This window comes from Podarcis raffonei, chromosome 8, assembly GCF_027172205.1.
Source record: "Podarcis raffonei isolate rPodRaf1 chromosome 8, rPodRaf1.pri, whole genome shotgun sequence".
NCBI lineage: Eukaryota > Metazoa > Chordata > Lepidosauria > Squamata > Lacertidae > Podarcis > Podarcis raffonei.
The window spans coordinates 90,868,305-90,892,104 of record NC_070609.1 but is presented as its reverse complement, the minus strand read 5'-3'; the positions used below and the strand labels follow the sequence as shown (position 1 = coordinate 90,892,104).

The following is a 23,800-nucleotide window of genomic DNA, read 5'->3' as shown; positions in this document are numbered from 1 at the left end:
GTGGGGGGAGCCAGAGCCAGGGACAGGCAGAACCAACTCATTCTAGTTGCATCCCCTCCTCCACCCAGCCAAGTTCAACAAGGGCAGAATGCGACCTTCTGCATCTCTGTATCCGGCCCTTGAGACTTTCCCCAAGCTGCAGCCTTACCTGTCCTGCTTCACACCCGATTTGAGTGTTTGCACCTGGTTGGAATGTGTCCTGGAAGTCGGCTAATACTTCTTGGGTGCCTGGATAGGGATGGAGAGGAGTACAGGAGTGTGTGGAGAAATGAGCCTACGACTGTACAAAGGTAAAATTTGCTTTAGTTCCTTCACCTGCTCTTGCCTCTTGGCCTGCCCACTGCCGGTGTGCGGCCCCTGGAAGGTTAGGAATGCGGCCCTCAGGCTGAAAGCAGCCCTCCACCCTGATCTATGGAATATGTATATATTTGTGATAAGCATATTCACACACTGCCCACTCCTATAAAATATCAAGGCAGTTTACAACAATATAGGCAGGTAAAATAAAAATTCTTGTTGTTAATTTATTACCTATCCTTCACCCTACAGTCCCAGAGCAGGTTACAACAACTAAAACACATTATTAAAAACAGTCTAAAACAACTTTCAGTCACAGAAATATGGTGCATCTCAAGTGTCAGAAGCCAGGGTAAAGTGTTGCATCTTCAGAAATGGGGAAAATATATAATTTACCTTAAAAATCATTGTAAACAAATAAAATTACTAGTAGGATTGGAATGACACTTATAGTTGAATGTTGGACTATGTTGTAATGGAGACTGAATAGAACTGGATCAACAGAGAAGATGCAGGAGACAAAGGTTAACCTAAGGACCCACAAGGTGTGGGGGGGGAGGGGAGCCCAGGGGAATCAATGGAACTCTTCTTTTGTCTTGTTTGCTTGATGACTGTTCGTAAATTTGAAAATTAAATAAATTTATATAAGAAAGAGTGAAAATGAAAAGATTAATTAGACTATGTAGTGGAAGAGAAAATAATGAAGCAAACCATGGAAAAGGTGAGAAGTTTAAATGTGTATTTTAGGGTTGCCATATATCTGGAATTCCCCAGACATCCTGGCAACCCTAGTGGTATTCGGATTATTATCTATTGTTTTAATTGTAAAATGACAATGATAAATACATTTTTAAAAAGAAGAAAGAAATTAGTAGTTAGGATGTGTGCAGAATCATTTATGGAAGAGTATTCCACAGCATGAGACCGGTGACACATCATGTCCAACTTTGAAGCTCTGTGAGGGACCTGTAGCTCTGTGAGGCGTCAAGGAGAGTGCCAGGGTTCTCTGAGGGAAGCCATGGCTGTTAAATTGGTATAAATGTGCTTTAAATGCATGGTGGGGATGTGACCCTAGTTGGAGTCAGCCATGCTTCTGAAGCACTTCTGAAGCTTCCTGATCAGCTCAGTCGCTGACCTGGGATATACTGGTTCACACATCTCTTTTTGACATGCAGGCAAATCCACAGGGGTTTCTTGACGGAAAAATTGGTGTGGAAAGTATAAATTACAATGTGAAGGGTGCTGGGAGAAGTAAGCTACAGTTCCCACAACTCTTTGGAGGAGGCCAAGACTATTAAAGTGGTAGAAGAGTATTGGTGTAGATATGACCCAGTCTTCACCTGGCAATGACAATTCAATTGTGTTGGTGAATCTCAGAGGTATGGTGAGCTAGAGCTGGAATGCAACCACCAAGAAGACTCTCCGCTGGGCTGCCCACTTCTGTCACAGGTGGGAGCCCATCTTCCTAGCCCATGTTAACATTCAAGCTGATCTGTCTCTCAGGCAACCAGATTCCCAAGTTGTTTAGGGTGTTGTATAGCAGTACCAAAACCAGTACTTTTGATTATCGGTACTGAAATGGGCTTGGTAGCATATTGGCAGTTGGTGCAGTGCTTTTGGCCTTGAACAGCATTAATTGGATATTGAAAGATAATTTCATGGTTTTTGTCAGTGCAAGCACTTAACTGCAGTGGGCCCTTACTGAACACCAAGAGAGTCACTATTGATTTTCAGAGAAAGATGGCTCATTTCAAAAGACGAAGAGAAATAGCAACACAGGCTAGGAGAAGGAAGGCTGGCACCAAAGAACTGGGTCCAGCAGGGCTGGCCTGGGGGTAACTTAATGCCTGTGGGCAAGATCTGGTCCGGCAAGCCACGGGAAGTGATCTACTGCACCCTGCAACTTTATACCCACGTCTGCTCAAGAGATAAAAGTCCTCTACCTGGTCGTTACAGAGCAATTTCTAAGGAGCAGCGCACTTCATTCACTGAAAGCACATTGGGAGCACGTGCCTTCCCCGCCAGGAGCCCGGGGACTGCAGTTTCTTCCTCGCGGAGCTACAATTCCCAGCCCAAACTGCAGCTCCCAGGGTTCTGGCGGGGGTGGGATGGGGATGCATCGAAGTGTTTTGAACTGCGTGGCGGGACCTGCCCATGAAAAGCCTCCGGGGACACCCAGTGGAGCAGAACCCCGACCAGAGCGCGCGGAGCATCCTTCCCGGAAGCCTCAGCAGGAGCCACAGACTACATTTCCCAGACTCCTCCGTGGATAAAGCCTCCGGCGAAGCTGCCGAGAACCTCGTCGTCTCTGCCGGTTAAGGAAACGGGCGTGCCCTGCAGCCAACAGACTGGCGCGCACGACGCGGAAGTGGGCGGCACCTAAAGGGAGAGCGAATGAAAGCGGCGTCCGTTACTGGCCGTGGGAGGAGACGGGGGCGGGGCTCTGCTTAAAGAGTCCGCCGGGGCCTCAGGACGGGCCAAGATGGCGGCGGCGCGACCGCGGAGAGGCGGCCGGGGCCCCGCAGGGCTGCTGCTGCTGCTGCTGCTGCTGCTGTTGCCTTTGCTGCTTCCGGGGTCCCGGGCCGAGCAGATGGAGGAGCACCTGAAGCGGGAGCACTCCCTCACCAAGCCTTACCAGGGTGAGCTGCGCCCTCCTGGCGGCAGGCAGGCAGGAATCCTCCTGGTGCAGCTTCTGCAAGCCCAGCGGCGCTGTCCCCGGGACAGACCTCCCTCGCTGGGCTCCCCCCCCATATCACAGGGGGCGCTTCCCCCGTTGCATGTCTGCCTGCAAGGCAGCTGCTCAAAAGCGATGTAGGCACTGAAGGCTGAATGGTGCATTTCTGTGCAGAAAGTGCTTCACCTGTTGGGTGTTGGCCAGCTGTGCAGATGTTCCGTGGTGCTGCTTGGGGGAGGAGGTGATGCCCCGCTTTGGGGAGGGAGAAATTGTCCCTAGGCCCAAGGGGGGCTCATGGAAGGAGAAGGTGGGGCTGCCTGTTTGGGCTGCTCCTTTGCCCTGAGCAGTCTCTTGCACATAAGAAACCCAACAGGTGGGAACCTTTCCTCTGAAAGGCACCTAGTAGGAACGCAAAGCTGCTCCGCTTCTGCTCTGTGCAACTATCCAAGGCAGGGTGTGTGTGTGTGAGTAGCAGCCCCTTGTGGAGTAGGCTGTGCGTCCCAATGTTTGTGTGCCTATGAGACTAGATGGAAAGGAGGCTGTCGTAGCTATGTTTAAGTTCTGAATACAACAAGTGAAGCTGCCTTCCTTGTGCAAAACCCTTCAGAAATTTTGGGTGTGATTGAAGTTCTGCCTGTATGCAGTGAACTCTTGTTCTTGCTTTTGTTAATGTATTTTGTGTTTTTGGCTTGTATTTTTGTGCTCTGAACTGCCCTGAGATCTACAGATGAAGGGTGGTATACAGATTTAAGAAATAATATGAAAAATAAACTGACCAGCAGAGTGCCTCTCCCTGTGACTGGGTGGGCTTTTATGCTGGTATGATTGGGGCACATTGGTGGTGGTTGCAGTGTATTTCTGTGCACAGAGCCTCATGACACGTTCTGTAGGTTCTCTACCAGCAAGGCCTGGGCCACCAGATCGGGGCAAGCAACACTCTTACTCTTGCTGGGTTAATTGCCCTCAAGTGAATTAATGCACTTCTCCCAGTAGAAGTGACTGTCAACCATTCACCTGTATGGGAAACATAATGATGTGCTGTCCCCAGGCACTGAGAAAACAAGTTGGGTGCTGTCTCTGTATCCTTTCAGTTGCAGATTCATTGTTGCTTTTGTTTCTTGGTTGTACTAAGCTGTGATGAAAGAGTTGTTTTTAGGATTATGGCTTAAATGCTCTGCTCCTCACTTTTTCAGGCGTAGGATCAGCCAGCTCCTCTCTGTGGGAACTTATGGGCAATGCGATGGTGATGACCCAGTTTGTTCGTCTCACTCCAGATATTCAGAGCAAGCAGGGCGCTCTCTGGAACAGGGTGGTAAGGCTTATTTTCCTCTAACTGCCTGCAGGTGGGCTCTAGGGCTTCATTACACCAGAAATAATTGCCTTGTAAATTCTTCTCCTGTTGATGTTATCCTTTCTGAAAATAAAGCAGTGAAAGGTGAGGTAATTCATAGTATGATAATGAAATCCTGTGAGGATTAATATTTAGAGTGTCTGATGTGCCGAAAAATATTATGGAGTGCAGGCAAAATTAGATGTGAAACGAACTATGTTTCAAAGCCAAGTTGTGTTGGCTACAAAGTTCTCTTTGTACCAGAGCTGTATATTGAAGAAGTTACTGTGTGGCTCAAGATCAGAGATGACTTTAAGTGAGCTTCCAAGCAGTAAAGCCACCTTCAGCGATCATAATGCTTTTCTGGTGCTGGGCTTGCTGACTGATGTGCCAATCTCCATGGCTGCTTCAGTAAACTGGTATTTTAAAACCAAAAAAGCTAGCATCAGATGCTCATGACAACACAAGAGCAGTGTTAGGAACGTTGCCAAATAGCTCCTGAAACCAGGGTTGCAGTCACCAGAACGGAATGTCTAGTTGCCATTTTTGGGTAAGACAGCTCTGAAGTCTTATTTTTCAAAGGATGGACTGACTGTGATTGATTCTCAGTTAAACATCTGGCTAGTTCAGATGACAACCTTGAGCTAAGGCTTTTAGAAGAAATGACTTTGGGAAGAAAAGTCACCTTATCCAGGGACAGTCCACATATTCCAACCTCTTTTCTTAATGGTGACACAGACCATTCATAACATAAGAATATTATTCACAACTGTGAGCAGGGCAATGGGGTGGGGTAAGGGAAGACAAACTGCAACAACAATTAACTATACTGTAACATTGTTCCCTGCTCCTGTTCAGGCAGCACAGAAAAAGCATTGGTTCCTGAAATTCATTCTGGCTGTGCAGATAAAATGTAACCGATAGAATTCTACAGGATGTGGTATTAGTGTGTGAAACAGTCAAGATTCAATCATTCCCAGGCATGCATCTCTAGGTGATGGAGAGGACAGGTGCCATTGTGATGCTCAGGCATCTGCACCTGGTCACAAGCCAGGCTATTCTCCCCACAGTCTTAAAATACAGAGTTGTCACCTTTGTCTCCTTGTTTACTAAATTGGTTTTGCCAGTGCAAAATTAGTCACTGAAATGGAAGAATACAAAGGGGGAAAAGCTGCAAGTTGCTGGCAGAAAGAAATGCTCTCAGGGAACAAGCGATTCTAGGGAAGGCTCAGTGAAGACCTTCAGCAGTGGCACCAACTCTGTGGAGTATCTTTGAGATTATTTTGGTTGGTCCCTCATCTCGCTAAAACATTTTTCTTTGCTGCTTAAAATGTTAGTGTAATTTCCTGTGCTTTTAGGTAGCTCCTTCTGCTTAGGTTTGTTTTGCTTGGTTTTTTTTTAATGCTTTGCACACAGTTAGGTTATTGTATAGCTTTTAATTGCTGTGCAACACCTTGAATATTTTTTTAAATGCAACCTTTTTGCTACGCATTTGCTGTCTTGAGGGATTCCCTGTTTTGCTTCTAATTTTAAAGCTTTCGCTGCCAATTATATTGTATGCTTCTCATTAACTCTGTGTTTCTCAACCTATGCTCGGCTCTGTACTCTGCATGGCTTTTGATCATGTATTTTGCAAGTGTAAGACTTTTTGTACCTTAAGACCAGGGTTCGAAACTGGAAGGGCAGGCGCATTTTGTGCCTAAAGATTCTCCATTTGCGAGCACCTCAGAAAGTCTGGGTGCCATTTTTTGTGCCTGGCTGACACTCAAGGATTACGGATATTTACGTGCTTTGAAGCCTAAAAGTATCATATTTTTCACTCTATTGGACGCAGTTTTTCCCCTCCAAAAATTGAGGGGAAATGTGTGTGCGTCCTATGGGGCGAATGCAGGCTTGTGCCATAGCCGCGCGCAACCCTTCCGACAGGGAGAGGCTGCACGGGGCTATGGCTTCTTTAGCCCTGCGCAGCCTCTCCCGGCAGGGAGAGATTGCGCGGGGCTAAACAGGAAGCCAAAGCAGCAAGTGGGAGACATCCCACTCGCTGCCTTGGCTTGTTCCATAGCCGTGCGCAACCCCTCCGGCAGGGAGAGGCTGCACGGGGCTAAAGAGGAAGCCAAAGCAGCGAGCGGGATCCATCCCCCTCGCTGCCTTGGCTTGTGCCAGAGCCGCTCGCAACCCCTCCGGCAGGGAGAGGTTGTGCGCAGCCTGCTCTTTGTGGCTGGGGGGGAAAAAGATTTTTTTTATTGATTTCCCTGTCTAAAAACTATGTGCGCCCTATGGTGCGAAAAATACGGTATATGTTAAAGATAGACAATATGTTAAGGAGTTTAACAATAAAGAGTAGAGTGCTTTGAAATCTGAAGTATGGTACCAATATTTTTTATTGTAAATACCAAATTAAGTATCGGACCCAGGGACGGTTAAGTCCAGTCAAATGGGGTTGTGGCGCTCATCTCACTTTCAGGCCGAGGGAGCCGGTGTTTGTTCACACAATATGTCACTTATGTGAATTGTGCATTAGTTCATGCTTATCAAAATAATAAATAAAAAGTGTTGCCAACCCCAAATGGCACCTAGACATTCTGTTTTGGCTCCTAGCTTTTCTATCCCATTTTCTAACACTGCTTAAGACAGAGGTGTGTTGCTGAATCTCTATTAATTGCTTGTTTCTGCCCAAAGAATATAATTTAAGATAAAGATCAAGCATGAGCCAAGCCGTAGTTTAGCTCAGCATGCTGACTGAACATGGCATCTCTGGAGGAAACAAACCATAGGAATTCAAACCATTTTGTAAAAATGTTGAAAAAAGTGCTAGAATGAAATAGGAACATCAACAAAGAAAAGTCAAGCAGCATCCACCCTCTATTTGATTATTTTCTTCTTTCTCCAACTTCCTTTATGCTAATCTTCACAAATAATTTCAAAACTTGAAAGCCTTGTTATTACTTCATTCACTTGCCAAGGCAAAGGGGGTCCATCATTTACCCTCTTGCTCCAGCAGGTGTTATTGCTCCTGTTCTGAAAATTCCTGGAGGTGTGCTCCCTCTCCACTGCATGGCTACCTGTAATAGTTATGCTGAGGAGGAGATTTGGGCAGGCTGCAGGTTGTATCATAATATGAATGATTTCCTAATATCCAGAGCCTCTGCTTTTCAGCTTCCTAGGGAAATCTATCTGAATGCTTCTGGAAATAATGCAGGGCTAGAAGGGCATTGGTTCTGATCCAGCAAGACCCTTCTTTTGTTCTTACTTCAGTAAATGTGATAGTGAATATTGACCCATTAAGGTATTAAATGACCTGGACTTTGCAGACATCAGAAACTGTTAGAAGCTCAGTGTTGATTCATACTATCCAAAAGCAGACTGGGTTTCATCATTTGTATGTTATGTTTGGCCAACTCCCTTTTTCTGCCTGCTGTCCCAGAGGTTCAGCAAAACATTGGCACTGGCCAGATTCAGTGTAGAAATTTTCAGGCATTTTATCAGCTGGCTGCCTTAATACTGTATTTTAGTGGCAGTAAGGTTCATAACTTGACAGTAGTAGGTTGTCAGTTGTTTGTGGAATTGACTATCAAGGCACTGGGCTAGTCAGATCCTGAAGTCTTTCCACTTGGGAAACTTTCTTGTCTTGGAAACGGTCCCCCTTTTCCTTAAACTGATGCCATTTTGCTCTGTTGTTATGCCTGTGTGCAGCTCCCCATATCTTAATAACACCAGCTGGGATTAATTTCCTTGGCACTCAGTTGGCAAGGGAATGTATAGATTATTGGCAAGAGGAATCCCGAAAGCCCTCTTCTTTGCTGTTTGCGTTTTGTAAAGGTTGATGCTTGTTTCTGCTGAGGTGCATTTCTGCAGCCTTCTTCTAAGTTCTACCTTTCCTTTCAGTAGACGTAATGGAGACAGCTGAACTCCTTTATAATTCCACTTGTGCGTATTCAAGTGCTTCAACAGACTTCAGAGCTGTGGGAAATCGGACCAGGTCCAGGTCCCTGCTTGATGGCTTCCAATCAGTGTTGACAAGGTGGAGCTGGGGGTGGCGTGTTAAGAGAATACTGCTGTCCAAATTGGAGCCCAAGTTGCCAGCCTGCAGTTAGCAGTTGCTTTGTTGGGCTCTTGTGCATCGGTAGCTTGAGAAATAAATAAAAGGACCTTGTTCCTTCTGGTTTACAAAAGCCTTTCCCTCCCTGCTTACTGGATCCTTATTTTCTCCAAATGAGTAGCCTAAACAATGAATGCCTTATCTGTTCTTGCATCTTCACAAAATTGGCAGTTTCTACAAGTTGATGGGGACTTTCTTTCTCCCTCAATTTTTTGGAGTTTATTTCATTGCAGAAATATAACAGAGAAATATTTAGGGGAGAACAGCATCAGGGTTGAGGTGAATTTCTGTTTCCCTTCTTAAACTAAAGAGGGTAGCATACATGAAAGGGGACGCCATTCTGAATACTGAATTCTTCACCCCACCTGCACTGTACACACTTTTCAGTTGCATTGTTCTTCATTGTTGGAGTAACAGAAACATCTGTGCTACAGATTCCCAAGCCAACCTCATTTACGTTTACTCAGAAATAAGCCCTGCTCAAACTTCCTCTTGAGCTGCCTGTGTATGTTGGGTTATAGCCTTAAAACTCCTTTGAGCTGTCATGGCTCACCACAAACAGCATGGGGCACTGGGCTGGATTTGTGCAAGGGGACTAAGGATGTGCCCTTTCCCCTTCCAAGGTCTCTTGGAATAACTGTGGGATGCCGTGCCATTTTCCTGCTTCCAGAAATCTCACCACCTCTCTCTTCCTTCTTTTAACCCTGGGCAGTGGGGTGGGGTGGAAATTAGGGCTGGATGATACACTGGCCAAAACTGATTTGAAGTCCATATCATGTTATTGGGGGGGGGAGGTGGTTTGAGTTGTTCTTGTTTAAAGTATTTTGTTTTATATTCTGATTTTATCCTGTGAAGCATTCTGAGACATGTGGGTATAGGGTGATAGATAAATTTAATTAATGTTAATAATAATAAAACCGGTTTCATAATTTTTGACCCAGCAATATATCGTAAATCATGGTATGTGCATGCTATGCAAAAGTCACAATGTGAGAAAAACTGTGAAGCCAGCCAATGTCTCTTCATAGCTCCATCCTTATTTCAGACATTGTGATACGTCAGTATATCACAATGTTTAGCTGTTGATATGTCATGAGGTTGAAAACCAAATATTGCCTAGCCCTAGTGTAAATTTCTCCATGCAAAATTTTCCAGTGCTTTTTTATTTTTAACAAAAAATATTGTTTCTTTTTTAAAGCTTTGTTTTACTTGCATTTAGTCAACAAACACACTTAATTAGATCAGTCTGTAGGGCATCAGAAAAAATTCCAAAGCAAATTACCCCAGCTTGCATAGTGAAATTTTCCAGTTGAAATTTTAATTCACAATGCTCTGGAAAATCCACATCACTGTCCTGTGCCAAATTTAGATGGTAAGCCTCTCGGGGCAGGGGCCTGTCCTTTTGTGCTATGGAACATAGGGAGCTTCCTTGCACAGAGTGTCTAGTTCAGTATTGCCTCCTGCCCAGGGTTTAAGATGAGGTCCTCTTCCTGCCTTACAAATCTGGTTTTGAAACCAAATTAAATTTGTAGTGTAAGTGTGACCAAAAGTCTCCTTTTTTTCTTACGTGCTTGTGTGGCAGATGTTGGAATAGTCGTCCCTGATATCACAAATACATTGTCTTCTCCCTGTCCCCTTTCCACTTTTTGCAGCCTTGTTACTTGAGAGACTGGGAGATGCAGGTGCACTTCAAAATCCACGGGCAAGGGAAGAAGAATCTGAATGGAGATGGCTTTGCAATCTGGTACACAAAGGACCGTATGCAGCCAGGTAAAAGACTTTTCTCTCGAGTGCATTGCCAAACCACAAGCCTCTGCTCAAGGGACCGAATGCATGCAGATCCATAGCAGTGAGCCTCCTGGCTGCTTTGCACCTGTCTCTAGATTCTGATAGCACAGATCAGCTTGCTGTCGATTGGGGTTTGTGTGTGTATATTGACATCTTCTCTTGCATTTGCAAGGCACTGGGAGACGACATGTCTTGTGTAATGGATGGGAAGTGAGCTAAAAGCTACCTCAAACAGAACTTTATTGAATGGAGTACCATTTTTCCAGTTTAGGTTTTCTTCTTTTATAGTGGCTGTAAGGCAATATACTTAAAGCTGCTGAGTTAAAATCCCAGCTCCTGCATCCCCCCCCCACCATGAGTAATAATAATAATAATAATGATGATGATGATGATAATAAATTCCTTCTTCCTGTTTTCTTGCTGCAATTGTTTTGCACTGCTAAAGTTGGCAAGTTAGTACTAGTTTAAGTTGTGAACATAACCAGGAAGCAGGTTGCCTCTTCAGTATGTAGTGGGAACCCCAAAGAATCTCTCCAGATTTTTTCATTGTGATGTCGGGGGATTCAACTGAAAGTGCACTGGGAGATAATGAATGGTTCCCACACCAAGGTCTGCTCATCTGGTTCTAGGCTAGTGGCTCCAGAGTGTGAGGAAGGACAACCCCTGAGATCCTGTGCTTTGCCTAATACCACATGATAAATTTGTTTTGGCCATAAATGGATGGCCAATCACTTCTCCTGCCCCCAGTAACTGGATGCATTCACACTGTGTCTCTCTCAAACAGGTTAATGTAGAAGAGCCCTGAAGAAGCCAGGAAGTTGGCACTTAGGATGGCAGTGGGGAACCTTTTATTAGGCCCTCCCAGTCTCCACATTAGGCCTTTGAGGCTGCTTTGACTAAGCCATGCCCAACCTCCCTTGCATCTGATGGCTTCTATGAAGTTGAGTGTAGGGCAGGTAAAGACACGGCTGAGTCGAAAGTGAGTTTGCAGGCACCTGAACAGTAGCACCTGCAAAACCCCTAAACAGCACTTTGCTTTCATCTAATTGTTAGGGCTTGCAAAGCACTGTGCACACAATGGTCAGCTGATTGTTGGCTTTGCAAAGTACAGGGCTGTGCCTTTGACCACATGGTTTGGTTTCAAACTACAAAGGCAAAAATAGGTCACCTGACATTGTTGTGATGTCAGAGGAGTGACCCTGCCCATCTGCCAAACTTGGCCTGTGGGCAGGTGGCAGGTAAAGGAGAGAGAAGGGTTTGGCCTGCCTGCTGGATCCTATTCCTGACACCTGACTCAGGGGATAAGGTGGTATTTTTTTAAACTAAAACCCGTTTGACTGAGCTGTAGCTTTAAATGGGAGAGGCAGACCTGCATTCTCAAGAACCATACTTTTCTCTGGGCAGTGAGACAGAGTCCTAAAGTGTGAGTTGCTGCACAATAGCCATCTCCAACCTGGTGCCTTCCAAATCTTTGGGTCTGCCTGTAGCCCAAAACATCTGGAGGGCATAAAGCTGAAATGTGTTGTAATGGGCATCCATTAATAAATCTTTCCAAAAGTTGTGTAAACGGGAAGCCAGGTCTTCTGTAGTTTGGTTGTGGGGAATAAGCCTGCTTAGCTCAAACTTCTGCTTGCTCCACCAAGTGGTGGAGTAAAATGCTAGAAAGCAGCAGCTGGTGGAAGCTGATGGTGAACACACTGACATCTGTTCTAGGGCCTGTCTTCGGGAGCAAGGATAACTTTCTAGGGCTGGGAGTGTTTGTAGACACCTATCCAAATGAGGAAAAGCAGCAGGAGGTAAGGAGCTGGCTTTGGAACAGCGGTTAAAGCAGTGGGAAAGCGGGGGGGGGGGGCAATCCGTGTTGTTCAGTGTCCTGGGGTGTCCATTGCAATGGGATGAAGGTTTTGGGTTTTTTAAGTGCTAAGCCTGTTTTCTGCTTACTAGCTGGTTCAGGGTCTGTAATTGGCCATGAATGACATAAAATGAACCACAAATAGCATGATCTGTGTGTTTAGAGTGCAGGATTTTAATACTTCCAGCACAATGTAAATTTGTCATGGTCTCCATCAATTCAATTTTAAATAAGCATTGCTTTTTGCTACTCATCTGAAGGGCTGAGAAACTGTGCACTGAAGCCACACACCCCAATGACAGGAAATATATATTTAGTTTGCTTCAACCAACTTTGCCCATGTGCTTCCCAGGCTTTTTCCTGTATAACTTTATATCCACTGGGCATAGCTTTCTTGAGCTTCATGCCCACTCAGTGTTTTGGATAACAGCTCCCCACAGGCTCCACCAACATGGCCATGGTTCCTCCTCATGATCCCCAGCAAAGTATTATTTACAGAAAGGTAGCCGTGTTGGTCTGCCATAGTCAAAACAAAAATTTTTTTTCCCTTCCAGTAGCACCTTAAAGACCAACTAAGTTAGTTCTTGGTATGAGCTTTTGTGTGCATGCACACTTCTTCAGATACACTAATAAATAAAGTATTATTTATTATTAAATACGTTAGTTGCTCTGTCTTACCCAGGGCAACTTAAAGTGACTTACAGCCAACTAAACCCCCATTAAAACCAAGAGGAGAAAGAAATACATTTAAAAACATCTGGCCCGCCTCTAAAAGGCCATAGATAGTTAAAGGCCAAAGACCTGGTTGAAGAGGAACATTTTCACCTGGTGCCTTAAGATGTATAATGAAAGCACCAGGTGATTCTCCTTGGGGAGAGCATTTCACAAATGGGCCACCACCGTAGAAAAGTCCCGTTCTCGCATTGCCTCCTTCTGGACCTCTCATGGAGGAAGCACACAAAGGGCCTCAGATGATGAGCATATGACCACGTTGTGGCTGGTGGTAGATGCAGTCCCAGATACCTCCTGGGTACCAGGCTGACAAAGGCAGGACTAGAATTGTGGTAACTCCTCATTTTAAAAAAGATGGTCTAGCTAGCTATTTAAAATACATTCCTTAACTTGCAAGAACTTTATTGGTTTCTGCCTTCTTTACTGAGATTGATGCAAATGTTTTTGTACATGGAAGTGTGCATGCATCATATATCTGAGGAACTATGAAGGAACCTTGTCTTGAATCAGTGACTATTATATCTGCCTCTTTTTCTTTTTACCAAGTCAGAATTGAGGAGCTTCTGTCTGGTGCCCTAAAGGACATCCTGCTAGCAGGTTTGCTGCCATATCGCAGCTTCTCTGTCAATGCGAAATCTTTTTTGAGTTTAATCCCCAACTCTCATCCTATTACTGCCCTGTCTTGGTTGAGATATGATAATGTCTAACCTGTAAATCCCAAACCCATCTGACTAGTTATTCCAAGCCAATGCTGCTTGCTTTTGATTCTACGTTTTCAATTCTATTTTTGTATGTGCAGGGAGTTTTTCTTCATTGGAATCAAATGTTTTAATCCCTTCCTGCAACCTAAAGCTGTACAATCTAGGGAAATTTTGCCATCTGATTCTATTCTAAAAGTTAAACTGGTTGGAATTGCCAGATGTTCTGTACGGCTGTGATGTGCTATGTTGAATATTCTGTCCAGTGTTCTGAAATTGCCATCTCCAGCCTGGTGTCCTCTAGGACTGATGTGAGTTGTAATCCAGGCATCAGGAGGGCACCGGGTTGGGGAAGGTTGTTCAGAACAAGGGTGGCCAAGTTCAGTAATACAGTTGAACTAATGACCCCGTTCCAAGGCCATGGAGCAGGTCTCCATCTCTTTCTCTCCCTCCCCTCCCCTCTGTCTCTCCCATTCCCTGTCCACCACAGGTCACTTAAATCAAGACCTCTGAACATGGCTTCCAGAATCAAATGGTTTTTATCATGGACCATCCTTGGCAGCACCTGGCATGCCCTGTAGCGGCTCACCTTATTGTGGAGCAGAGCAGCTCTGCGACAACAAAACTACCCCTTCCCATCTTTACTTTGGATCTCTCCTCTTCACATGGCAAGCAGACTTGCTGCACAATGAGGCTCTGCAGTTTCAGACCTTTAAAAAAAAATTCTGGTTGGCCTTGCTGTGGAAATACTGAGCAGTTGTTTCCCCTCCAAATAAGCCGATATTTGCTCAGGTTTGCTAATACTATCTGAGCTTTGCTTTTGTTTGCCTACCTGAGGGGGCTCTTTGTTTTCCCTTTTGAAATGTCTCCCTTCAGTGGAGCTCTGAATTTGCCTTAAATGGCAGTGAAAGCCATTCTTGAACCTCTGGTAGTAACCCTGCTGGGCCCTCCCATGAAAGGAAGTTCAGTTTCTCTTCCCGCTCCCCGTGGTCTTGGCCAGTGTGAACTTGGGTGGGGAAAGTGAAGCACCTCCTCCCCCCCCCATTGAAAAAGAAGGCTCATTTTACTTGTACGCGCAAGAGAGTTTTATTGTAAAGTCACTTGCCTGCCTCAGAACAGCCTCACCAGCTCTGCCTCTGCATGAGCTACTGATCTAGGCATACCTCAGGCAGGGAGCAGGCAGCCTCCTTGAAGGGTGAGTCACTTTGGTTCCTCCCTGTAGTTAGAAATGAGGAGAGTGATCCAGTTGCACCAGATTCAGGAGTAGCAGCATTGCCTGTTGCCAGTTGAGGCCAACAGTGGATGGAGGTGAAGACGCCCCTCTGGATGAAATGCTAGTCCAACAGGGAGCCATCACTGTAGGTGGATCTCGAGGGCCACAGGTGTCCTTGGCCATCTGATTCAGTTGATTTCTCCTGGACGTTGTCTGGTGCATCTGGCAAGTGTGCAAAGAACCTGGTGCACATGACTTGCTGGGGGATGGTGGCACTGCTTACGAATCATTTGGCTGGTAAGCTCTGTGGGTCAAGAAGTATCTTGATACTGTATGCAACATTAAAGTCTGTAGAAAGGACTTCAAGATCTGAAAACAAACAATATGTACTTTTGTAACCCAAGAAGATATTTAATAAAACAATTTTAAAAATAAAGTATGCTGGGCAGGATTTAAAAGCTGTCTTTTTTTAATGTTAGGATTTGCAGTTTGAAAAACACAACCCGTTCCATTGCATATATGCAAGCACATGGTTTGGCTGGATTCCTGCTTGGTAGTGTTGGGTACTTCAGTTCATATCATTGAGCCCATTTGTGGTTACATTTCCTCACCTGCGCTTTTACAGAGTTTCTTTAGATTTGTATCAAAATATCCCTGACCATCAATTCCAGGAATATGAATAGTTGCCAAGGCTTTCCCCAAAATGGATCTTGGTCACGGTTGAGTGGTGGTGTGTAGTTTTACAGGTCAATGTTTAACTGTCTGTTGGATGACTGTCTCTTGCTTCATTCCCTCCCTCTCTCCCTTGCTTTGCAATAACTGTTCTGGATTCTCAGGCCCAGAAGAAGAGGTATTCCTCAGGAAACCAGGTACTTGAAGATGCTCTCCTAGCCTTGCATCAAGCTTATAGCGTTCTCTTTGCCAGTCTGCCTCTCTTACTGCTTTTGGGTTTTATGTCTGCCAATATCCCAGGTCGGAAAACTCCAGTGCTTGGAACCAGAGCGACAATTATTGAATGACAGCCTGTTTTACTGGACTACCCTCTATCTTTCCATTTTTCACCATCCTTTCCCTGCAGATCTGGCTTTGCTATATGTGTAGTTACTGGGATATTTTCCCCTGCCTTCTCTTGTGAGTCTCATCAGTTTAATGCATTTGGAGCATAGGGACCTCTGGGTTCAAATCTCGGACTCCTCAGCTGGCCTTGGGCAAACCACAAGCTCTAACCACAAATTTCGGGCTTCAGTTCATAATCTGTAGATGGGGGCAATTGTCCAAGATGAGCTTGGACTAGTTAAAATGAAAAGTGACACACTGTGACCTTCTGAGAGCCATTTCCACTGTTAGGCAGGGCACAGTTGCCTTTGCAGATACTCAGTAGGGTCCTTCTGTGCTAAGATGCAGACAGGGCTTTATGGTGGTCACCTAAAGGGCCTGGGAAGAGGGAGAGGTCTTTTGCCCGCTTAAGACCATAAGAGCCTGTTGGATCAGATCAGTGGCCCATCTAGTTCAGCATCCTGTTCTCACGGTGGCCAACCAGATGCCTTGAGGAAACCCACAAGCAGGACCCGAGTGCAAGAGCCTTCTCCCCCTCTGTGCCTTCCAGAAGCAGACTGCCTCTGGCCTTGAAGGCATCAGGAGCCCCCTCCTCCATGCATTTGTCCAGTCCTCTTTTAAAGCCTTCCAGGTTGGTGGCCATCACTGCCTCTTGTGGGAGCGAGGATGCTCCGTGTGAAGGAGGACTTTACTTTATCTATCCAGAGTCTTCCAGCATTCAGCTTCATTGATGTCCATGAGTTCTAGCGTTTTGAGAGAGAGCAAAATTTTCTGTTTGCCTTCTTCATGCCATGCATGAGTTTATAAACTGCTTCCTTCTCACCTCTTCCCTTTAGCAGAAGACCTTGCATGGTGGCTTTAGGACAGACAAGTGTTTTGTTAAAAATTATGAAACTCACAGTATTCAAAGTGTGGCGATGGTCACTGCTTTAGATGGCCTTAAAGGGAGTTGAGGCAAATCCATAAAGGAGGGCAGGTCTATCAATGGATTATCCAGTAGTCATAACAGCGAAACAGAATCTGTTCTTTTGACTGACTTGATGCTGGCTGGGGGTCGGGGTGGGGCTCTTACAGGCTTTCAAGCATATATTTTATAAACCATATGGCTTAGAAACTTGAGGATTATTATTATTTTTAAAAAATTGAAGTTTTGAGAAATGGAATTCTGTGCCCAGTTCCATAGTCTATATGTTTCTAGGGTTGTGCTGAAAGGTGGTGTACTTAACACTCAATGCAGATATCAGAAGTAATACACTGATGTTGCCTGGTTAGAAATGTATAGTCTAAAAGGGCAAGATGCATCTCTTAGAAGAATTTCATGGGGCACAAGCCTCACGGTTAAGTTCTCCCTTGAGGTTGGCAAAGGGCCTGTGTTCTCTCACGACAATCGAACCATTCATGGAGAACTGTACTCTACATCTGTTGCCATCTTGCAGTAACCAGGAGGTCTCCAGCCTATTGTTGAGTCCAGTGGAGCAGCCTGTTGGCTCAGGCTGTGCTACAGTTGCTTAAGCTGGTGGTGGGCATTTTATATCTCGGTACATTAGTTAGTTTTGTACCTATTTGCTAGGTGAGACTCATTGTGTTTTGAGAGCATCAAAACACACCCTTCCAGAATTTGGGGTGTGCCTCTCCTATTTCTGCTGTGCCTGTGGGTAACCTGCAAGTAACTGAGCACAAGAGCACACTCTCCTGTGACTTCCAGCAATGGGCATTCAGAAACATTACTGTCTCTGAACGTGGAGGCGGAACTTGGGCATCATGGCTGGTAGACATTGATAGCTTTCTTCTCCATCACTGCTTCCTTTGGGAGTGAGTGCTGTTGTCAAAACCTTTTTTAGACCTTCACTTTTGCTCAGACGTAGGAGTAGTTTGTGCTGATCTGTGCTTGCTTGTCCAGAGTAAGTCCCAGCCCTGCTAATGCTCATGCTGGGTTCTGTCTCTGTCCTGCTTGGCTCCCTGCATGCCTGTTTCCCCTCCCTTGTCCACTGGATGTTACCAGACCTTTGACAGAGCAGTGTGCAAATAGCTGGCTGACCTGCAGTTCCTCCCCTCCCTTCTCTTCCAGCGAGTGTTCCCATACGTCTCTGCCATGGTGAGCAATGGGTCCCTTGCCTATGATCACGACAGAGATGGCAGACCCACTGAACTTGGTGGATGCACAGCAATGGTGCGCAACTTGAACCACGACACATTCCTGGTGATCCGCTATGTGAAGAGGAGGCTAACGGTGAGGCTTTCTCTGTGCTCTTTGTCTGCTGCATTCCACATTCCCACTGGCGTTCCTCAGGTGTGGCCTCAGAAAGGAGTAGATTGGATTGAGTCTTCTCTCTTTTCAGGTCTTGCTTGATATCGATGGCAAGCATGAATGGAGAGACTGCATTGACATCCCAGGAGTACACTTGCCACGCGGCTACTACTTTGGGGTCTCTTCTGTCACCGGGGACCTGTCAGGTACTGCTTTTAAGGCCGACGGAAAGCATCCTCCTGCTGCTGCTGTGTTTTTCAAGAGTCCAAAGCCAGATCTCCTAGAAGCAGAAATGAAGAAGTTCAGGGAAAAGTGAACCCATAAATGGCTGCTGGCTCTCATGTTTTCCTGTAGTTCTGTTTGTAGATGCCTAAAATATCTTTAGTCTTTCTCAGGCATAGGCAAACTTAGCCCACCAGATGTTTTGGGACTACAATTCCCATTATCCCTCATCACTGGTCCTGTTAGCTAGGGATGATGGGAATTGTAGTCCCAAAACATCTGGAGGGCCGAGTTTGCCTATGCCTGGTCTTTCTGTACCAGGCGAGGGCAGACTTCAGGCTTGTGGGATCTACGTTACAACTCACAGATGCATCAGCTGTAGCCAGGGGCTAAAGATGTGCACTTAGAATTAAGAGAAAATTGCACCTAGGAACATCTTGAGTTTCAGAATTAGAACTGAGCTCACACTCCTCACACTTTCAAACATACCTGCTGTATTTTCATGGGTCTTATCCATCATGGGCATCACTCATGTGCCTTGTGTGGGTTCCTCTCACTTAGACATGGCCTCTTACATGCTCCCAACTGGGCTCATTCACCCTTTTTGTACTCATGTCTCACCAAAGTTTCTATGATAAGTTATTAATTGCTTAGCGGTGACCTCTGTCTGCCCATTGCACCCCAGTGGCCTAAGGGCTGCACAGCTTCTCCTCTGAAGATGCAAATCCTGTCCATAAGTCAGAGCTGGTTGTTCCTCTTTAAAGGAATGGCTGGCTGCGCATGGAACATGGGGAGAACTCCAGGATGGATGCATCACCCAGGGCCATTGCACAGTGGGAAGGAGAGGGTGGATCTAAGTTGACCGAAGGGATCTGCTGTGCAGCTGTGTGCTCTTGCCATTCTGTGAGCATGTTAATGAAGTCCAGCTTAAAGGACTGCCACACAGCTGCTGGTGTTGGGCAGTGGCGTAGCGTGGTGGGTGCAGGGGGGGCCGGCCGCACCGGGCGCAACCCAGGCGGGTTAGGGTTAGGGTGTGCAAATCCACGGGTTAGGGGGTGCAAATTACTTGCCTTGCCCCGGGTGCTGACAACCCACGCTACGCCACTGGTGTTGGGTCTGTTTAGGCAGCCTAGTTCCACAAAGTTCTCTCCAGTCAGTGATGGGCAAAGTCATTCCTATTTGTGAAGAGTTTGGGAAGAGCTATCTGTCTACTCTTTTGCCCCAGATAGAATTGACAAAATAGAGTTCTTGAACAATGGTTACAAGCCATTCCTAAGATGTGTGTGAGAGCCAAGTGGGAAGGCTACCTGGCCAACCAGTAGAGGTTGTGCTCCCTCCCATGCAAGGGGGAATTTCAGCAGGTGTGAGGGGAGTGCCTGCCTGCCTATTGTGCTCACACTCTTCCTTCTCCCTATTCCTCTTTTGCCCCAGATAACCATGACATCATTTCCCTGAAGCTGTACCAACTGACTGTTCAACGGACACTGGAGGAGGACAAGCGGGACAAAGAAGTCTTCTTACCTGTGGTGGAGAACATGAAACTGCCTGGAAGTAAGTGTGGGTGGGTGGGGCTTTAGGGCTGGGCTGGGGTGAGTGATGGGGCTTTAGGGCTGGAGTTTCAGGAAGAGATGCTTTAGGGATGCAGACTTTTGGTTGCTTGCAGAGGAGTCCTGCTCTTTTGATCTTAAGATACTGATATCACACAGTTAATTCTTACCTGTGCAGCAATGGGCCTTGTCTGCAACACTGACAGAAGGAGGTCAGTTTCAAAGGTCAGATGTTAAGTCCCTGACGGCTTAACTTAAGAGTTGTCCAGATAATTCACATGTGCGTCTGCAGCATGGATGCCACTTCCCTGACTTGTAATTCAACACTCCTTGGGACCAGGAAAGTGAAGCAACTTGGCTGGTGTTCGTGGGGAAGAGCCACAGTTCTCTGGCATAGCACATGACTTGCATGAAATAGTCCCAGCTTCAGTTCCCAGCATCCCCAGGAAAGATTTTGCCTCAAACCCTGGAGAGCCACTGCTGTGCAAGTAAGTGAAAGCCAGAGGTGGGGAGCTGTGGCCCTCCAGATGTGGTTGGAGTCCAACTCCCATGAGCCCCAGCCAGCATGGCCAGTGGTCAGGGGTGATGGGAGTTGTAGTTGAGAAACATCCAGAGGGCCACCAGTTAGGCACCCCCTTCCCTGGTGTAGAAAGCACTGAGCTTAGATGCGCCCTTGATCTCTAGATGAGCCCCTGCTGCTGCTCTTCCCAGAATCTGTTACTCAAAGGCACAATACACCTGAGATTTAGATCCCATCTAGGTATTCTGGCTAATAGTCAACCACAAACTAAATTTGTCCTCCATGCCTACTCACTCTGCTAACCTTTCTTGACGTGAAGCTAAGTTTGGCCAAGGAATTCAGCCAGAGGCACAAGGTTGTTCATGGCTATTTCTTGGTAGCTGAGCCTGATCTGTGTTTCCATCCTTTGCAGTAGAGACTCCAATGGAACCAATGAGTGGCCTTGCTCTCTTCTTGATAGTCTTCTTCTCATTGGTTGCCATCGTGTTTGCCATCGTCATTGGAATTATAGTCTACAACAAATGGCAGGAACAGAGCCGGAAACACTTTTACTGATTTGGAGGCGTCCTGTTGCATTCTTCCTCCTTTGCCTTCTGGAGGGCCATTGGTTTTGTTGGCATGGGTGGTTGCCTATGCAGGCAGCTAGTTTCCAGAAGCCATGCTGTGAGGACTCCTGTCCACCTGGATCTTATACTTCTAACGGCAGCCTTTGGATTGGTGGTGGGCCCCCAATGATGGAGGCAGCCATATCACTCTGCTCTACTTTGACTGCTTTGAACTGTGAGTTTTCAACACTGGCATTTCTACGAGACTTTATAGACATATCCTTGATCATGCAATGTGAAGTGAACATTCATCACATCGCTCTATGTAGATGGGAGAGACGTTTAGCCAATGAGATCTGGATTTGGTAACCTCTGCTGTTCCCTGTGGAGACTGGTTGGAAAGCAGAGTAGTTGGGTGGGTGTCGAAATGCTGGTATGTTGATCAAGGCTGTTTGGTCTGGATGTTCTACTGCAGGGGGTGGCTAAGCTGAGTTTTGCAGATGTTGTATTCCAACTCTTGTCAGTCCCAACCAGAATCACCAGTGGTTGGGGATGATGGGAGTTGTAGTCCAGCAGTATATGGAGGGCCACAGGTTAGCTAACATTGTTTTACTGGGATGCCTTAACTAGCATGTAGATCAGTCTTTAGCAACGTAGCACCCTCCAGTTTTCGACTACGGCTCCCATCAGCCCCAACCAGCTTGTATCTATAAGAAACCAAGGTATCCTTACCTTATGTCCCACAAATATACCTTTACTCTTATTTTTCCTCTAGTTTACAAAGACACCACCCTGCAGAATAAACAAATGTGAATGCCCTCTCTCCTAAAATAAATGGCAGCCTGCCTTATAATCCTATCCCTCCCACTCCAAATTGAGACCTTCTGGCTTTCCTAACTGGACAAACTGCTGTACGTTTTTATTCAGGTGCTACAAAGCAGTTGACTCCTACAGCAACTAAAAGGCAGCCCCTATTTCCGAAGCGGGGAGCCTCCCCTGGTTGCTCTGCTAATGGAGGTTGGGTGGGGGGAAATCCCTTTGTTTTTAATACTAGCTGCTCCATTGACAGGAGCTCAGCTGAGGGGCCTCCCTTGCCAGTCATCCTCTGAGCCTTGCTAGCCAGCTGTGTGATGGAAAGGACAGGATGCCTCTTCTTCCTAGGTCCCACCAGAAGCCTGGTGGCTGGTGGTTCCAGAGATCAGTACTGGGAGCAGTGGCAGACTTGAGGCTAACGTTTCAGAGGCACTCTGTGCAATGCCAAAATTTGGTGCCCCCACCTCTCGTCTTCTGTTGTTCCTCATTGTTGAAGCACCCACTGTGGAGCCCTCTCAGCTCGGCGCCCAGTGCAGGCGTTTCCCTAAATCCGCCTCTCCTAGTGGCCTCACTTCCCTGAAAGTCATCTTTGCCTGCTGTTATTTTCCTGAGCACACAGCTGATCTGCAGAGTAATGTGGAAGGCAGTGCACTATGCCAGAGCACCTAGAAGCTGATGTGAAAAGTGAAAGGTAGACAGGATGGTGGGTGGGGATTTATTTTCTTATTGGCGAATTACTGTTTTAGACAAAATGCTGCTGACATTTATTGCTGCTATTACCTCCTTTATATATATGTAAGGTGACTCTTCCCAGTTCTCTGGGGAACCTGACCTCCATCGCCCTCCAGCACTGAACACGCTCCATACAACTCAGAAGTCCCCTCTTTCCTCTCTACTGATGGGCTCCCCCTCCCCTTTTTAATGGTCAGATTGGTGTCATCATTTTAACCTTTGTCACGGTTCACCATGGCAGGAAGAAAGGCCCGTTGGCATCAGGACCGTTTTCCACTGAAAACTGATGCTTGAAGGCTTTATTATTTACAGTGAATTTGGCTGCCTGACCTGACCTCTGACCCCGCTGAGGCAGAGGTGCCTTACCTTGGGGTGTGCATGCGTGGAAGGGAGGGTGCATCTGCTTGCACAAATGTTGAGCATGATTCTTTACAGAAATGAGCTGTGCTTTCCCTGTGAAGTGGGGAGAGCCTGGTCACTGTCACACTGCGCATATTTTCATCTTTGCACCCCTTCCAACTTCTAAAGTTTTATAATGACATTCAGTGACTTTGGTGTATTGGAACTAGGGTTGTGCTAAATATTCTTCATTTCAGCTTTGAGAGAGCAAGGAAGGGCAGAAAGAAAAACGTTTCCCTAAACCTGTTCATGGTCATCTTGCCTTTAGCATGTTAATTTTCTTCCTTAGTTACCATTTTTTAAAAGCTGGCTCTGTGACCTCTTTTCTCAAGTAATGCCAGGCAATCAAGGATCATGTAATGGACCTGGTGATGGCCAAATCTGAAGGGTGAGAGCAAAGAAATCCAGTTGAGAGAGGGAGGGCTGGACTTCCGGATCTGGCCGTGTGGGACACAGGCTACTTTCCCTGCACACAGCTGGACCATGAGGTGGCAGGACTTGCTTTTCAATGCTGCTGAAAACAACCACAAATCCTGCCTCTGCTCTTTTTTTTTATATATAAAATATTTATTAAAGTTTTACAAAATGAAAAAAGAAAAAGAAAAATACAAATAAAAAAAAACAGTTCCATCTTTCCATTACATTCTTTCATTTACTTAATTTCCGGACCTCCTCTAACCTCCCTTTTTGTATTCCAGTTTAATTTGTCAGTTCAGCAAATCCTTCCCCTCTTTGCTTATCTGCCTCTGCTCTTTTGGCTCAACCCTAGTTCGAAAGGAACTTAAAAATGCTTTGACGTTTGTCCAGATCATAATTCACTACACCTGGTTTGGTTTTTTTTAACACGTAAGTTTAAAATGGAATGTGAAAAGCTTCTTAGAAGATCCCCAAGATGGAGTCAAATAAGCCAAAAACTCTGAAAAGGCCAATGCTTAAAAAGAAAAGCTCAGGATTTTGAGAGAGCCTAAGTGTCTTATTGGTTTGCATGTTACCTCATCCCAATTTAGTTAACAAATTATATTGCTTTTCAGGAGC

General features: G+C 46.0%; 1 protein-coding gene across 4 annotated transcripts; it reads left to right on the top strand.

Annotated features, from left to right (window-relative positions):
- Window positions 1–2,835: 2,835 nt before the first annotated feature.
- Window positions 2,836–23,302, top strand: LMAN2L (lectin, mannose binding 2 like). 4 transcript variants are annotated; one of them, XM_053401538.1, is made up of 9 exons: window positions 2,836–2,936; window positions 4,165–4,283; window positions 10,053–10,170; window positions 11,902–11,984; window positions 15,520–15,552; window positions 17,808–17,969; window positions 18,079–18,193; window positions 19,641–19,760; window positions 20,689–23,302. In XM_053401538.1, the coding sequence occupies exons 1-9, from the start codon at window positions 2,888–2,890 to the stop codon at window positions 20,829–20,831; spliced, it is 942 nt and encodes a 313-aa protein (XP_053257513.1). In that variant the 5' UTR covers window positions 2,836–2,887; the 3' UTR covers window positions 20,832–23,302. The 4 variants fall into 4 exon arrangements, with proteins under 4 accessions (XP_053257513.1, XP_053257514.1, XP_053257516.1 ...); XM_053401540.1 differs by lacking the exon at window positions 2,836–2,936 and adding an exon at window positions 8,187–8,322 and having other exon boundaries at window positions 4,181–4,283; XM_053401539.1 differs by lacking the exon at window positions 15,520–15,552.
- The last annotated feature ends 498 nt before the right edge of the window (window positions 23,303–23,800 follow it).

Coding starts and splice junctions, on each gene's coding strand:
- LMAN2L (XM_053401538.1), top strand. CDS start 2,888: ATGGAGGAGCACCTGAAGCGGGAGCACTCCCTCACCAAGCCTTACCAG. Junction 10,171..11,901: donor AAAGGACCGTATGCAGCCAG/GTAAAAGACTTT, acceptor CATCTGTTCTAG/GGCCTGTCTTCGGGAGCAAG. Junction 18,194..19,640: donor TGTCACCGGGGACCTGTCAG/GTACTGCTTTTA, acceptor CTTTTGCCCCAG/ATAACCATGACATCATTTCC.